The sequence below is a fragment of the Alosa pseudoharengus genome, unplaced genomic scaffold (assembly GCF_046254945.1).
Source record: "Alosa pseudoharengus isolate Yale_2024_CS ecotype anadromous, Long Island Sound unplaced genomic scaffold, YU_APseudo_1.1 YU_APseudo_1.1_scf_11, whole genome shotgun sequence".
Classification (NCBI taxonomy): Eukaryota; Metazoa; Chordata; class Actinopteri; order Clupeiformes; family Clupeidae; genus Alosa; species Alosa pseudoharengus.
The window spans coordinates 7,192,501-7,210,000 of NW_027468576.1; the positions used below are offsets into that span (position 1 = coordinate 7,192,501).

Consider the following 17,500-nt stretch of genomic DNA (forward strand, 5'->3'; position numbering starts at 1 on the left):
GGACACCTGCGCTGATTCAGAGCTGCTGGGTTGTTTTTATCACCCCATTGACTCACAGGCTCTGAATCAGTCAGAGAGGGATCATCTGCACAGCTCATGACAGTGACTCAATCCTGACCCATCGCACCGACCCTCCGAAACCCCCAGTCTCCCACCCACACACACACACACACACACACACACACACACACACTCCAGGACAAGAGTCCTGCATACTGACCCCTTAACCTCAGGCTGGTGTTACCACGGCGATCGGCGTGCGTGAATAATTGCCACTGGCACACATAATCCAGCGTGCCAGCGCCAGTGCACTTGAAAGGAGTGGAACAATAGTGACTTATTCTGACACAAGCACGCCAGGAATGCCCTCGCAGTGACGTCGCAGGGCATTATGGTGGGGACCACGTGTTGTGGCGGCCGGCCTGGGCTGGACATCCAGCACGCTGGTGTGGCGCTGGGCTCACTGGCTAAGACAGAGTTAATAGTTGTTGAAATAAAAACAAAATGTGGTGATTTGTCACATTAGCCCAATCACATAAGCCCATATTAGTTTGTAAAAAGAACATAGACAATGTATCATCTCATGAAAAATCCTGAAAAATATTCATAAAATATACAATAACACATCTCAAAAAAGTTGGGATGGGGGTAACAAGAGGCTGAAAAAGTTGCGTAAAGCTACAGAAGACACAAGAGGAACATTTCTCAACTAATTTGGTTAACTGGCAACATGATTGGGTATAAAAAGAACATATAAGCAGAATGATGTATACTGTACAGGTCTTGAGTAATGCCATCCAGACATTTCTTTCAGGGAAGACCTTGAATGTTTCACGTCAATGATGCTAAACTGCATTCTGCAAATAATAAAACATTATGGCTCCATTGTAGAAGAGTCCATGTACTAAAATGACCTGTCTGCAGTCCAGACTTGTCACATTTGTGTCATGAAACAGAAAACAAATCTTTGAGTCATTTTCAAAACTCCAGCAACTGGTCGCCTGTTTTCAAATGTTTGAGACTATTGTTGGACGAAAAGGTGAAGCAACACATATCCATCCCTCTACCAAATCTTTTGAAATGTGTTGCTGGCATCAAATTCAAAACGAACATACAGTATATTTTCAAAAATATATAGGGTTTACCTTTTTGGAGATCATAGCATTCTTTTTCATTTCCATTTTACACAGCATCCCAACTTTTTGGAAATGGGGTTGTTGGTTTGGTTGCTGTTCTAGTTTCCGACACGGATTAACTTCCCTTTGTTATATCTCTTTACCAGAGAGAGTTTTCCTAAAAGTTTATGTTTCATAAAGCTAAAATGTTCATGGCTGATCCGTGGTTGTATGTACATGCAGTGGACATTCACAGTGACTTCCTCTGTGTACAATAGTCTGAAGCCATTTCTGCTTTCTGCTCTCCCGTAGTTTATGAGAATTAACATGAATACACTCATAGCCAAGGAGTGCTCAGTGCTGGTCTGTGTGATTGAGAAGCATGCAGTAGACATGTAACAGACTGCTATAACTTCTCTGAGTCTGTCGGCAGCTTGCCCATGTGTCAGGCAGCACTTGCAGTCCACTTTAGGGGGGATCTGGAATGGATTGGGCCTGTTATCTCTCTGACAGGAACCTCTGTTGGCGGTTATCTCCACACCAGAGCCATTCTAGAATGCTGCGTTGGACCATTTCATTGTTGTTACAACCTCTGTAAAACCTATGAGTCCTATACTGTATGTCTGTTGTAGTGTGTAGTATTGCTTTACTGCAGGGAGATGGAGAAGGGTGAGGGCATGTTTGAAGGAGATGATTTATTTATAGAGTTCTTGTTTAAGTTTATTTGTGTTCCGACAGTCCAACGTCAATGCTCTTCAAGGGACAAGCTGTCCCATACACCATTCAAAGTGGCCTGCTGTCCCCTTGCCAAAGACTCACACACACCATGAACAGAAGCTACCCTTTAAGGAATCATCTGCTCATATTCAGCACACACACACACACACACACACACTGGCACACTTACCGATGACTATCTTTAATCACACTGTTACTATAGAAATCTGTGGGAGGAAAGAACAGTTATGTTGAAAGGTGACTCGGCTGTCATGACAGCAGTGAAAGAGACTCTGTATGGCATTCAGAAGTCTGTTTCCAGGACGTGTAGACTTCCATAGAATTCTATTCATTAGTAGAGTTTATTTCCAAAGAAACATGCCATCCATTTCTCTACAAAACAGCATTATTGAAAAATGGAAGTTGTCTTTTTTTTCAGTGCAGTGTTGATACGTTGTTTATAGTTAACGTTGGCTGTTATGCTATTACCAAATGATTAATTTGAGCTTCATATTGGCAAATGAGAGAAATCTCAAACCACAGAGGGGAAATATCCTGCACACTTTCTGTTCTCCAAATAGTATTTACAGAAATGTCACGGCATGTGTTGTGCTCTTTGAAACAGTGCTTAGTGTGTGACACGACAGCTTCAAAGTCTTTTTGTTTTGGAGCATTTCCTTTACATTGTGCTCTCCAAGCCACATTGTAACCACATAGCCTTAGCTTCAAATCAGCGTCATATAGCTCTTTGTGTTCATATGTGAATAGCAGTACACACACCCTCTCTCTCTCTTTCTTTCTCACTCTCTCTCTCTCTCTTCTTTCTCTCTCTCTCTCTCTCTCTCTCTCTCTCTCTCTCTCTCTCTCTCTCTCTCACACACACACTCACATGGGTGAGTCCGTTCCACTGTGTGCGCTCCTCCCCGGGTCTTGCCGCTGTCCCTGGCTGTGCTGTGCTGAGTGCTCGGCAGCCCCGGTGGCTGAGGCGGCCGCGGGGAGGAAGTGGCGGGGCAGTGGCTTGGAGCGGAGCAGCCCAGCCCATCGCAGCTCAGCCCAGCCCAGCGCAGCCCAGCAGCTCTGTGGGAGAGAACGCACGGCGGCAGGACCAAGCAGGCGCCGCACTGGACGGGAGGCGTGTAAAAGTGAAGTGCCGCTTTCGCTCTCGGTTTTTACGCAGACACACTCACACACTCACATCGATACACACACACACACGTGCGCGCCGTTGGTTTCCAGCATCCTGGCTTTGGCTGTTGTCACCGGGGCTATGCTCCACCACCGGTCACCCTGTCACAGAGGCAGGGTCCACTTTGACTTCTCGGAGGAGGTGGTGAAGAGACTGCACGCCACTACCACTCTAAGGTCAGCCTTGTGTGAAATGTCCAGCTCTCTATTCTTTCTTTCATTCACTCAGTTGTTTTTGTTCACAGCTAGGAGCAACTCTCTTAAGTAAATACTGTAGTCCACTAACTTTTTATAAATGTACTATTTTTTCTACAAAGTTTCCTCTCAAACTTTTCTAGATGGATTTGAATTGTGTCGGCTGTTCTGTCCGTTGGCTCTCGTCGTTCTGTCTCCTCAGTTTATCTTGTCTGTGCAAATTCCCCTTGAATTTGAATACTCTATAACTTCCAGTTTCATAACATTTTATGGTCATGACAGAGCATTCAGCATCACTGTTAAACGTTTTTGCATATTGTCCTTGGTTCAGATGGGTTCACACATTTCTCTTTTTCACCTTGCTATCCTGCTCTTGTTGTTGTTTGTGAAGCTCAGGTTCAGAAATGTTGTATTTTTTTATTTTGTCTGTGATACTGTACATACGGAGGGATTCTGGACACAAAACCTGTGTCTGTCTGATTTGTTTACATTTGGTTACCACAACAAGCACGAGGTCTCCTGTAGCCAACACTCACGCTCAGCTTACTACATTTATGCTCATACCTTACAAGGCTCTCTGTTGTTCAGTTGAGTAGTATCTCCTGTTATGTGAAACTCTTATTGTCTCTTATTGTTTGATTTGACGTGTTTATGTAATGTTGGATAGTTTGAAGTATGCCATTATTTATGACAGCAGCGTCAAATTGATTGGAAGCCATGGAAGGGAACTGTACTGCACACATGTGGATGGGGGTTTTGTTTTACTAACATAATATCACTAAGATTCATCTGTTTATGAAACGCATGAATGCAACATTAATGGCAGACCCAGAGAGACAGAGCACTGATCCACCTGATGAGCACAATGTGTGTGTGTGTGTGTGTGTGTGTGTGTGTGTGTGCGTGTGCGTGCATGCATGCATGCATTCTCACTAAATGTGTGTGGAGGTTTCCCATGACACCAAATGCCAACAGAGATAATCTCCCTGTCAGGCGGATTTGTGCTAAAAGGCAGGAGATCAAATGTTTGTCTTGGGATTGGAGGGATTCTCCCTGTGTGTGCACAAGAGGCCACTAGCCAGTCAGAAAGCTTGAAGCTTCCTTTCTTTGTTTGGTTAATGTGTTAATATACATGTGTGTGTGTGTGTGTGTGTGTGTGTGTGTGTGTGTGTGTGTGTGTGTGTGGTGTGTGTGTGTGTGTGTGTGTGTGTGTGTGTGTGTGTGTGTGTGTGTGTGTGTGCACGCGTGCATGCCTGTGTGTGTATATGTGCATATCAATAGATCTACCATAGGTAGGGCATGACCTTACATAATGTGTTGTGATAGTGTGTTGTTACATGTGACGCTATGGTGACCCAGTCTTGCTGAGCCACGTTGCTTGTGTTTTGCTCGGTCTTTGTAGGAGCTGGAGAAATGTTTGTGTGGGAAGTTTTGGATTCAAGTCTGTGCTGAGAGCAGAATGGAGCCTGAATTGGCTAATGGCTCGTATATACAGTCTGAGCACAGTCAAGCATCGTTATTTGTTTTCTCAACCTTTTGGGTCGTGGTGATGTCACGTTCAGTGGGGCCGATCTGTATTACTTCGCCTTTTTAAAGGTCTGCTCTCATATGTCAGTTTCATACTTTCTCATGAGAAGTTGAACTTACTGTACGTAAGCAAGCGCAGGCATGCATAGAAACGTGCACACGTGAAGATATCCATTTCATATGCACAAATACACACACACACGCACGCACGCACACACACACACACACACACACACACACACACACACACACACACACACACACACACACACACACACACACACACACACACACACACACACACACACTATGCACATGCATACACACATGCACACACACACTCACACATACAAGCACGTACCCAAGTGTTTTGAAGAGGGTAGAGGCTGGCAGAGCTATGTGACCCTGGTTAGCCAGTGTAATTTGGGCAAAGTATGCAGTTTGGGGGATGTCATGGAAAATGCAGTTCCCAACTGTAATTTGCCATCCCAAAGCAAGCACCATTTAGAGAAAAAAAGCTAGAGTCCTGTTTCTTCTCCTCTTGCCTCTGCCTCAAACTTGTCTGTTTTCAGCTATTTGGTTCTGTCTTTGAACTAGAAGAACTTGCCTCGTCTTTGAAACGTTACATCAGTAAAGTGTCTTTGTCATTGTTTGAAATAGCACAAAGAAGTTAATGAAGTGGAGACATTTACATGCCCAACAAAACACACACACAATCTGCCACCAAAATCAACTTCATATTCTCTACCTTGTGTCTTTGGTCTTTCATTCATAAGTTTTGAAGTGGATGAGCATTTCTGAATGAGTGGCCATTTGAATTTTTGGTAACACTTTATAATAACTACACACAATTCATCATTTATTATGACCGCCGCGCAGCGAAGCGGCGGTCATATAGGTTTAGTCAGATTTTTTTTTTTTTTCCTTTTTTTTTTCTTTTTCACATGTCCAAATTCCCGTCAAGGATTCCCGGGACACTGAAAGACCGGGGTAGACAAAACTTGGTGGGCATGTAACCCCACATGGATAGCATGGAACCATCGTTTTTTCCCCCCGCTGGACTGGACTGCCCCCCCACGAAAGGAGGGTAGGGCAGACACAGTTTTCTGTGAATATCTCAAGAACCGTAAGGTTTAGGAGGACCATTTTTTTTTGTATGTTGATCTCAAGGGGCCATGTCCCATGTCAACCCATTCCATAACCACTCATTTCATGTATAGCGCCACCTAGTTAAACACAAAAAAGTAAAAATGAGATGTTGTAATCGCAGGTATCTGTGACCTAACATAGTCAAAACTGCACGAAATTGGAAGTGTAGGATCATTATGACACCCTCTGTATGCACGCCAAGTTTCGTGGAATTCCGTTCATGGGGGGCCACACAATAAATTAATTTATGTTACTATACACCAACTGGCCTGTAGGTGGCCGGAGACAGTTTTCTGTGAATATCTCGAGAACCGTAGGGCCTAGGAGGTCCACCTTTTAATGTATGTTGGTCTTAAGGGGGCATGTCAACCCATCCCATTACCACTTATTTCATGTATAGCGCCACTTAGTTAAAAATTAAAAAGCAAAATATTAGGTGTTTTCATCACAATATCTCTGGCTGACATGGTCAAAACTGCACGAAATTGAAAGTGTAGGATCATTATGACACCCTCCGAATGCATGCCAAGTTTTGTGAACTTTCGTTCATGGGGGGCCTTACAATAAAATAATTTATGTGTACATTTAGAATGCTAACCAACAAGAATTCCCGGGACACTGAAAGACCGGGGTACATGAAACTTGGTGAGCATGTAACCCCACATGGATAGCATGGAACCATCGTTTTTCGTTTTGATCTGTAGCCCCCCTGCTGTACTGGACCCCCTGAAAGGAGGGTAGGGCAGACACAGTTTTCTGTGAATATCTTGAGAACCGTAGGGCCTAGGATGACCATTTTTTTCCGTATGTTTGCCTCCAGGGGTCATGTTAACCCAAACAAATATGTGCACACATGTGCATAAACAGATACACACGCACACACATACATTCACAGTAATCATACGTATGACACATACTCACACAGTACACATATGTACGCATGCATGCACATGCACAAACACACATACGCAGGCAAACACACAAGCACGCACACACACACACACACACACACACACACACACACACACACACACCCACAAACATAAACATAAATGTGCACACACAATTTAAAAATTTCTCAGAATTATGAACAGGCAAGATTGGGGTGGGGTTGTATAAAATGAATTTTACATGTGAAATCGATGAACTAATCATGGTTTGGTACTTGTTGTCTAGCAGATACCAGTGAGAATTGAGTGTGGATAATGCAATTTAGTGAGACAGTTAGAATCATATAGGCCTTTCAGCGTGATTTATTTTTGTGGAAAAAATGTGCTGGACTGGGCGGCGGTCATATTTTGTACCGCTCTGCGGTACATCTAGTTAAGCTTTTGTTACTTATTAGTTAATGGTTTGTTCATCATTTGTAATTTCCTGTTCATATATAATGTATCATCAGTAAAGCATTTGTTCACACATTTATAAATGGTTTGTTCATAGTAAATAAGCCTATCCAAAAAATATGTTTGTAAGTACATGATTTATACTTAATAAGTAATTAAAACAACCACTGGCTTCTGTGTTTCCGTCTGGATGAGGATATTTCTGGAAATGGAAAGTGTTCACCTCACCATCATTTATGGTTACTGTACTTACTGTGTTTGGAATGGATGAAGCTAGTTCACGGTTGTGCAGTTATATAGTATGTGGCACATATAGAAATGCACATATAGAAATTGTTCCTCACAAGCCTTTATAGAGCTGAAACTGCTGAAGAAAAATGTAGGGACACAAATACATTGTAATTTTTATTTATTTATTTTAAGTAGGACAATTGTGTTTCTAAACATGTAAATACAGATATACAGTACCTGCCTAGTAGCTGCAAGTCTTTTACCTTTGTCACCAATGAAAAGCCAGGTTGTAACGACGTCATGGAGTAAAAGATAAATAGTCAAAATATGTGTTTGTCTTGCCAACACACTTGTTATGACTGCATTCCAAGTCGGTGCGTTTGTTAGTGCGTCTGTTCCAGTCATCTAGTGTTTGTATTGTTGGGTGGAGTGGTTGCACTTTTCACCCACACCTCCTCTTGAATGCTTGTTGTCTCTTGTTGGCTTGTTTCCTGCGCTGTATGGGTTTGTTCCCACTTCTGTTGGCCAGGAAAGCGCAGCAGAGGAAGGAGGTGCTGACAGATCCTGAGTCAGTTAGCACCTGATAATGAAAGGACATCCCCTTCACTTCTGCTTATTCATGACTAGGGTACCACAGTTCCCTGGTTAGATATGTACCAGAGGAACATATCTAACCAGGTTGCGAGGCAAATATCTGCCGTTTGTGTTGCGAAGCAAATATTTGCTGTTTGTTTAAGCGGATCTCAAAGTACATTCATTCCAATCTCATTTATTTTTTCTGTTTCATTTATTTAATTGTATGCAGTGGACAGTAACACCTTTCAGTGTGTACACTATTGTATTGGCACTGTGGATGGTTTCCACTTAACCACTAAACTGATCTCCAGAGTCATCGTTCTCTGTGACACTCCATGGGCTGTGCTCTAGCATCTTGAGACTCCCTTTTGTCCTTCCCCTCACCCTGTTACTGAACATGGATCAAGAGCACCCCAATTTTTAATATCTTGACAAAAGACTCTCTCTCTCTCCCCCTCTCTCTCCCCCTCTCTCCCTCTCTGTTTGCCTCTGTGTCATTTTTCTGTGGCAACGCTCCACCTAATTGCTGACTTTTGCCTCTTCATTTGCTGGAAGTGTTGTCTACAACACCTTGTTTTGTGAATACCGTTTTTTGGGTAGTGAAAACACACACTGCATCAAAAACGCTCTGTGTCACACACTCACATACAATTTGGTCAAACACAGGTGTCTGAATTGATCTGATCTGAGTTTTAAAAGTAAGAGTTGGCTGGTATTGCCCAACCAAAAGGATGTAGCGTTACATCTCATTGGAAACTTTGTTGCCATCTGTCGTTGCCATACTGTATGTATTACTGGTAATCAGACTGTGACAGGAATGACAGTCATTTGGAGAAGGTAGGAATTTGGCTTTGATTCAGATGATGGAGGTGGCTGACACAACACCTTTTTGTGTGCTTGCCTCTATTTTCGGAAAAAGGAGAGCTATTTTTTCATCTTGGGGTTTCGCCAGCGTCCTGGGAACAGGACGTGTTGACAGCACTGGGGGCTGCTAGGGTCACTTCCTGATAGCATTCTCAGACCTCCTCTCTCTCTGGGGGGACGGAGTGAACTACAGTGTGTTCCACTGAGGAAGGGACAACCCCACAGATGACCAGCGGTCTTGGATTCACTCCTACTATTACCGTACATTATTCCTAAAGACACTCTCTTGACCCTGTCTATATTCCTCTGGCCTGCCTCCATCCTGAATCTGTTTTTAACTGGGTTTGCTGTGCTGGGAACTCATTACAGGGAATTAGCATCTCACAGCGCAATGCTGACACTGCAGCTCATAAGCTACACATTTTAATATTTTAAGTGAATGGGGGACAGACATGCCTGAATCTCAGCCAAATGGTGGATTAGGGTTTCCTGTTTATGTGTATATTATATGCATTTTTCTTTCCTGAAGAAGTACAGACAGCTCTACAGGCAGACTGTAATTATCATCTGTTAAAGGCAATAAGTGGTCTCTCTCAGACATGTTGTAATATGTGTTTCTATAATTGTCTGCTGATTTTGTAAACCATTGTGTTGTTAAACAAGTTAATACATTTTTGGGAATTTGGTTTAATGAATATAAGTGCAACACAGAAGAAAGTGCAGTTTTATGTGGCTGTGGATTTATATTAATGTCAACATCTATTGTCCCATAATTCCTCATTACTGTAAATAACATTTGTCATGTAGTTACTTGGCTAGTATGAATATAACTCTTCTAAATGTTGTAGTAGTTAATTTCAAAAGTAGTTATTTGCATTGCTAATTCCAATGGCAGGTAGGTTTCTATCCTATTATTATCAGTAGTTTGTCTTATATTGCAACCATGGCACAGATCTAATCACAGTGCATTACAAAATTGTTGTGATAACACAATTCTTGAGTTTTTTTGTAGAGTGCCTCACAGAACCCAGTTTTCCCTCAGAGATTTGTTTCATTCTAAAGTATTCCACATTTCCAGCTGCTGGAGAAAGACTAGTGTATGTGCAGGCTGTTGTATAAATTGCATGGTGACCATATGGGAGAGATTTGGCGACTGATAATGGCATAACATGGGGCTATGGCATGTAATAATAGTGTGGTGTAAGCCCTAAGGATAATGGATAAGATCATATTATGATAATGACATATACTTACACTGATGAGGAATGTCGTTTCAGAACATTCCATGTATGATCACTGAGGAAGCCATCAATTTAGAGGTCAATGTAATATCTGAAGCATTTTGATCTGGCCACCACTGGATGCTGGCGATGTGTCTAACAGAGCACTTTCATGATCATGAGCAAAGTCATGTGTGTGTGTGTGTGTGTGTGTGTGTGTGTGTGTGTGTGTGTGTGTGTGTGTGTGTGTGTGTGTGTGTGTGTGTGTGTGTGCATGCGTGTATTTGTGTGTGTTCTGCTGCTGTTCTAGGCAGAAGCCCAACGATGTCCTTCTCTTGAGTGGTGTGTTATCAAGAGAGTGAGTGCAGCAATATGTCCAAGCAGCTTGTTTGTTTTACTGCTGGCACGATAACACCATGCCTTGATAAAAGAGGATAAAAGCCTCATTCATTCTGTTCGGAAAGCATTCCTTTATTCATGTTCAAAACACACTTCATGACGTCACTCACAAAACATAACTTTTTAGGATGGTAGGTGCATAGCTCTGCTGTTTGTTTAAGATATAATGAAACTAAATGTTATATGACCGTTATACCGTCCTCTTTGACATCCCACTGTTGTTGAAAGGCCTGATGGTGGCAGTTAACCAACCTACTAAGTGTGACAATGTCTCTGAAGGAGAGTTAGTCGTCCTCTTTGGAAAAGCTCTCTGTCCTACTGCTATTTCTATCTGGGTGCCAAGCACCAAGCCCTGTGGTCACGTGCTGGCAGACCCACATCGGCTGAGACACCAACACACACTCCTCTCTTTCTCACACACACACACACACAAGTGCACATGGGAGTATACACACACACGTGCATACACATGCACACTCACATACTCCTTTCTGTCACATGCACACACACAGACACACACACACACACACTCGTAATCTTTTCTTTCTTCTCCAACACTCTCAGCTCCCTTGCTGTTCTTGCCCTCTTTCCAACCACTCCAGAGATGACAGCCCAATCTGAACTCATCTCTGCTTCTCCTCAAAGCAGTTTATTTTGGGCTGGCCTGAAGTTGACGTGGGGAGGGGGGATCGGTGGAGGGGTCTGTTCTTTTCATGTGGCCAGGAGGTAGCTCGTCTCGGCTTCCTGTCCAGACGCGCCACGCAGGGCCACTGGCTTCGCTCGCTCACTCACTCTCCCCCTGGCTGCTGGGAAACCTTGAGTCCTGCCAGATCAGATCAGCCCCCCCCCCTCCTCTCCTCCCCCCGCCTGCTTCCCCTCCATCGTCCCTTGGGGGAGTTCCACACTCTCTCCCCACCTCTCTCACTTCCTCTCCAGTTACGGTATTCTGTATCTATCTGTAATTTGTCTTGTACTGTACATCTTGTCAATATTTACAGTGCCTCTACACTTGTAATGTCGGCTGACATAGCTCTTGGCTCACTTCACAGTTCTAACCATTCTCTTATACAGTACCATTCATGTATCTTTTTATCGTTTATATCACAACCTTTCAAAGTTTTATCTGATAATCACCCACGCACACATACACACACACGCACACGCACACGCATGCACGCACGCGCACGCACGCACGCACACACACACACAACCACACACGCATACACATCACACTGACCACACACGCATACACACACCGACCTGGGCATACAGTAGATATATTCAACACACATATACAGTACATACTCCACATAAATGTACATAAATCACCACAATCACATTCACTTGACATGCGCTTGTGGTCACTGTATTAACAAAAGCGTGTGTGCATACAGCTTCTCTGGTTGACCCAGCAGGTGAAAGAGCAGCTTGTCTGAGGTTTTAAAGCACTGCTCTTTGGATTATGAACACCATGTCGCTGTGTGTTACTACCAAACCATGTCTTATGAAAGAGCTCAAATCCTCTTACGACTGCAGCTGATCTTCCATTACAAGTCACTTTGTCACTTGAACGAGATTGAATTGAATGGCTTAGAGGTCAGCGAACCAAATCCTGAGGACTGGATTTGGTTTGCCTCTGAATTAGACCGAAGGCTGTAATGATGAGGCACACATAAGACGTAGAGCAGGTAGACTACCTGCTGCGCTAGTCAGCTAGTTAGCTTGTAAGCTAATAGTTACACATGTATTTACACTACACTTCCCTTAACCAAGAGATTAGCATTTAGGCAGCTATATCCTTCTGAGACCCTGCGTCCTCGTTGAGTACATAACATTTAGGCTTTCTACTTCAATATTCTGAATACATTTCTGTTGCCCTCATTTTATGACAGTTATTTGTACCAGTTAGTAGTAATAAAAGCACATTGGGCTACATTGTCTTGGCACATTACATTGTATACAAGATGGCGTCGATATCAACCTACATGACAACTGTCGTCATGGTAGAGTACCAGTGTAATTTATGGTGTTGAAACTTCTTTGTTTAACAGCTCTAGTATGATATGGCATACATTTTTCACATTTATTTTTTATTGTAACACATCAGGAAGCTTTTATCGGTTTTCTGATGAAATAAACAGAGTTACACTTTGGTTACACAATGGCGATTTAATTGTGTTTTATGGTAAAACAGACCCAATGTCCTCATCGGACATCACTTTCCTCAAAAACTACTTGATGTACAGAGATGACATTTATTTTGTATACCCACGAAGCCCTAATAAACCAAAATAACTGAGGGCCCTATTTTCACACTGGCACATGGCGGAAAACAACACAAAGTTTATTTTCGTATTTTGCACATTCTCTTTTTTAAACAATGCGCCAAGGGGTGTTGCAATTAACAACCTAAGGAGTGGTCTGGCGCGTTGTCTAAAAATCGCTATCGTACACGGCACGGAAGTCCATGGCAAGTTGTTCATATGTTATTTTAAGAGCGCATTATCAACAGTGGTATGGGTGGGTGCACAACGCACCATCCTTCTATCATCCATGAACATGCACCAGCGCACATCCATGCAAAACATTACAAATTACACGATTACAACGGAAAACATAATTAGAATAAAGATATTATGAAATACATCTCACAATGAGTAGTTATTTACCATCATTGCAAATTGGTAATGACGGAGAGGCAAATATGAAGCACAGTTGAAGACACTGCCACCAGATGTAAGCAACTCCTCTGCATAGAACCCTTTTTTATTCAGTCATTCAAACATTATTGGGGTAATTGTTGCTTTTCCAAGCTATGTTTTCGATAGTAACCCATTGTCAGTCAATAGTGAAAGTAATTAACTGTATATAACTGTTTTGTCATTGACTGACACCACGGTGAAGTTAGTTTCACTTTGCCAATGAGTTCAAATAAAAGATGAGTGCAAATGCGTGTAGGCTATATTATGTTAGGTTTTAGTAAAGCATGGTTTAGTGTAATAACTGTTCCATACGGTCTCGCAAGTAGATTCCTTCAAATGCGCCGCTAACTATTAAAATACCAATGCATTCTTTAAAGTTGTGCTGCACACTGTTAAAGGGAATGACAGATGCAGAAAAAACACCCATAACTGTTTAAGAAACCTAGGAATGCCTTGTTGCGCCATCCGCCCGATGTTTGATAATGAAAACACTCCCAATGTGGACTGGACATCCCACTAAATTTAAATAAGCTTTTTGCCAGTGACCATACGTTTTAGACTGTCAAGATGGGGCCCTGAGAGAAATAAAAAAATGCATTCAAATGTATAACCCGGGTCTCAGGAGGATACGGTATATAGAATAGTAAAGACAGACAAAAAAGCAAATGGAACCTGGGTCCCTGTGGCCACTTGGACTGAAGTGTAGTACAGGTGCTACTGCTTGCTCCATCTGGTCATTTTAAGTGGAACAGCTCAGTAAACATTATAAACTGACCAACTTTGTTGAATTAGCCTCAAGCTCCATCTCCACGTCCCCAGTGTGAGTGCAGTATAAAGCGTGGGCCCTGCCACTGCCTCCATGGGAGAGAGTGCTACTCAGTGCAGTACTGAGCACAGGAGGGCTGCCATTTGTACTCTCAGGGGATGATGAAGCATAAAGAACCTGAAAGGTGAATTATTGAGTACACTGTGAAAAAGGAAAAGTCAGAGCTGTCCATTTTATCAAACCATATTACCTTACAATCACATGAAACAATCTAGTTTTGAATGAAACTGTGTCAGACCAGTGGGTTACATGGCACATACTGTAATACTGTGGCACGACATAATCAGCATGTTTCAGATTTAAGGCTTCATCTTCAAGTCTTTAATATCAAAATGATCTTCCTTTGATGTTGCAATACTAATACTCAGTACATGCCACCTGTATAACAGCAACAACAGGTTATTTATATAGCGCTTTTTTTCTTAACACTCAAAGCATTTCACAGGGAATGGGGAATCTCACTAATCACCACCACTGTGTAGCACCCACCTGGGTGAAGCACGGCAGCCATTATGCGCCAAAACACTCACCACACATCAGCTTGAAGTGGAGAGTAAGGGAATTAATGAGTCAATTACACTGGGGGATGATTAGGGGGCCAGATTGAATGAGCCAGGTTGGGAATTTAGCCAGGACACCAGGGAACCCCCTACTCTTTGCGATAAATGCCGTGGGATCTTTATTAACCACAGTGAGTCAGGACCTTGGTTTATCGTCTCATATGAAGGACGACAACTCCTACAGTACAGTGTCCCCGTCACTGCACTGGGGCATTGGGATCGATCTTTTATAACACAATCACATTGAAATTACATAAATGTTTAACTTAATGTTTAGCTTAACTTAAACAATTTCATTGGAATTACTTGATCAAATTGGGTAACCACGGCAAGAATCAATTTTGTACACTGAAAGAGAAATGTTGGACTAATTCTAGACATTTCATTCATGTGCAACCGTACTCAATAAAATCAAGTAAATCCAGCGGTTCTTTTTTTCAGTGAAATTGATCACTGAGCAATAGGCATGGAAATGAAGAGGTCCAGGAGGTCTGATGTTATCATGGTTATGAATGTTTGTGCTCTGATATGTATGTCATCATATCAGTGCTTTCTTATCTCTTTTAAGGCATTTAATACTTTTGTCCTGTTTGGTAGAGTAGTGACTAAGCTTACAGTCTTGTCTGTCAGTACAGTCAGTCATGTTGAACTGAACTTCTGTTTAAAAATTTTTCTGGTATTTTTGATTATATTACAGTATTTGTTTTTGGTCGTACTTTCATAATATTCGTGTTGTGTTTATGATACTGTGTAAAGTGTGTGTGTATGTTTATTATTGTGTTGATCTCAGTGAACTGATCTGTGTGTGTGTGTGTGTGTGTGTTTCTGTCACAGCTTCGATGTGGAGAATGGCCCCTCCGTCAGCTGCAGTCCGTTGGACCCTCAGGCCTCGCCGGGCTCGGGCCTGGTCCTGCACACCAACTTCCCGGGCCACAACCAGCGGCGGGAGTCCTTCCTCTACCGCTCGGACAGCGACTATGACCTTTCGCCAAAGTCCATGTCACGGAACTCCTCCATCGCCTCCGAGTTGTGAGTGCTTTTGGCTCCACTTCACAGTATAGTCTGCCTGCCATTGTTTACTAGAGGAAATGAATCAGATCAACAGTGTGCCTGCATGTGTATTTGTCTGAAAACTACAATTCCCATGATGACGTAGTCAAGTGGGTGTATCATTGTTTTGCTGTTGAGAGCAGCCTGTAAATGAGCCACTCATGCATGTGCTGTGTAGAGTATTTCAACAGGACATGTTTCTCTGAGTGAGCATGTGTCATGGCCTCCATCCCTCAAGGGATACATCAATTAAGGGTCCCAGTGATGGAAACATCATTGATGAGCGGTCCGTAATTCCTTCGAGTCACGCAAACCACCATCACACACCACAACAAGGGCCACCTGATGTGGCTGCGGGTTTTGGGGATGTAGTAGTGGTAGATTTCCGTACCAGAGGGAATGTAAGGTCATTGTCTCATTTCCCCACGATAGTCTCTGTTTAGTTATGCAAGAGTACAGTTTTCAGCTGTGCTAATTTGAACCTGGCCTGTTGGAGTAACACAAGAGGCCTAAAGGACTGTTCGGGAGAACATAAAGGCCCCAGTTACTGGCACGCTGATGAGGGGCATTCTTTCCCAATGAGACCATGGGCACCCTAGGGTTGTCATTTCCCATTCACTGACGAAGGCAAGGAGTGGTGGGCTGATGCAAGCAATTGTTACTTGAGTTTCGTAACACTTATGGTTTCACTTTGAGTCGTGCAAGGCACGTGACATGATGGGCTGATGCAAGCAATTGTTACTTGAGTTTCGTAACACTTATGGTTTCACTTTGAGTCGTGCAAGGCACGTGACATGATTTCCTATCTCTCATCCTCAGGCACGGGGATGATCTGATCGTCACACCTTTCGCTCAGGTGAGTCCGACACCAGCCATCGCAACAGCCTTTGGTCTTGTGAAGTGTGTTCATTTATTTTTCTCATACATTTTTTTGTGTTTCCTGACCAGGTTCTTGCAAGCCTTCGAAGTGTAAGAAATAACGTCACTGTCTTAACCAATGTCCAGTGTGCCTCCAACAAGTAAGTTTTCTTTATGTTAATAGGTTATATGGAAGAAATCTAATGCCTGTAATCATTGTTTTCACCAACATCATAATTTCACTAACCCTTTGCAGACCGTCCATTCTAGTTTTGGTACTCCAATACAGATGACGTTCAGTCTAATATTCTAATATATCCCCATACCCCAACTAATTTTATTTATTTTCCTCATAAACATCACATAATAAATCTGAAACTATTGTTGGTCATATGTGTCAGTATTTACCAGAAGACGGGGCAGGAAGCTTTGCGTGAGCTGAGATTCAAGTGAACTGGTAATTGAGTGCAGCCGTTTTCAAGTAAAAGAGCTGGATCAAAGTTAGAGGAAAGGCTTCAACTTCCAAATCAAATCTGCAATGTCCTTCACAGATTTGGCCACTAGAGGGCGCCTTACCCAATGTTTTGCCACCACATTTGACTCTGACGCTGGTACTGCTGTCTACCTATCATCCCATTTTCCACCTAACATGTAGGCTTTCGTCCTGAATTACGGAAAACACAAATTTTTTGACGTGGGTTTCCAGAGATTCCTCGAGGATAAGATGTTTTTCCACCCTGGGCAGAGGTGGTGGAGGGAATTCTTTTCACACCCTCCTCTATCCCATCCAGAATTACCACTGGCTGCGTCAGAGCGACGACACTGTTCCATTAGCCGCCTCTGTTAAGCTGAGGAGAGTAGCTTTCCAATCCAACCCCTTGCAGTCATGCTGGCACCTGCGTATTGCAGACAATGCTGTGATTTTGATGGGTGGGGGAGGGGGATTAATTACTGTTATGACTCAAATATTTTCTGGCACCGTC

General features: G+C 42.9%; 1 protein-coding gene across 3 annotated transcripts in view; it reads left to right on the forward strand.

Annotated features, from left to right (window-relative positions):
• Positions 1–17,500, forward strand: part of pde4ba (phosphodiesterase 4B, cAMP-specific a) — a 160,889-nt gene that overhangs the window by 97,558 nt on the left and 45,831 nt on the right. For 2 of the 3 annotated variants that reach the window (XM_076277872.1, XM_076277873.1), the window contains 3 exons: positions 15,444–15,638; positions 16,479–16,515; positions 16,608–16,678. In XM_076277872.1, coding sequence (XP_076133987.1) covers positions 15,444–15,638; positions 16,479–16,515; positions 16,608–16,678 — 303 coding nt within the window. Of the gene's footprint in view, positions 1–2,973; positions 3,195–15,443; positions 15,639–16,478; positions 16,516–16,607; positions 16,679–17,500 lie in introns of those variants that run through there. The other variant, XM_076277874.1, reaches the window with a different exon arrangement.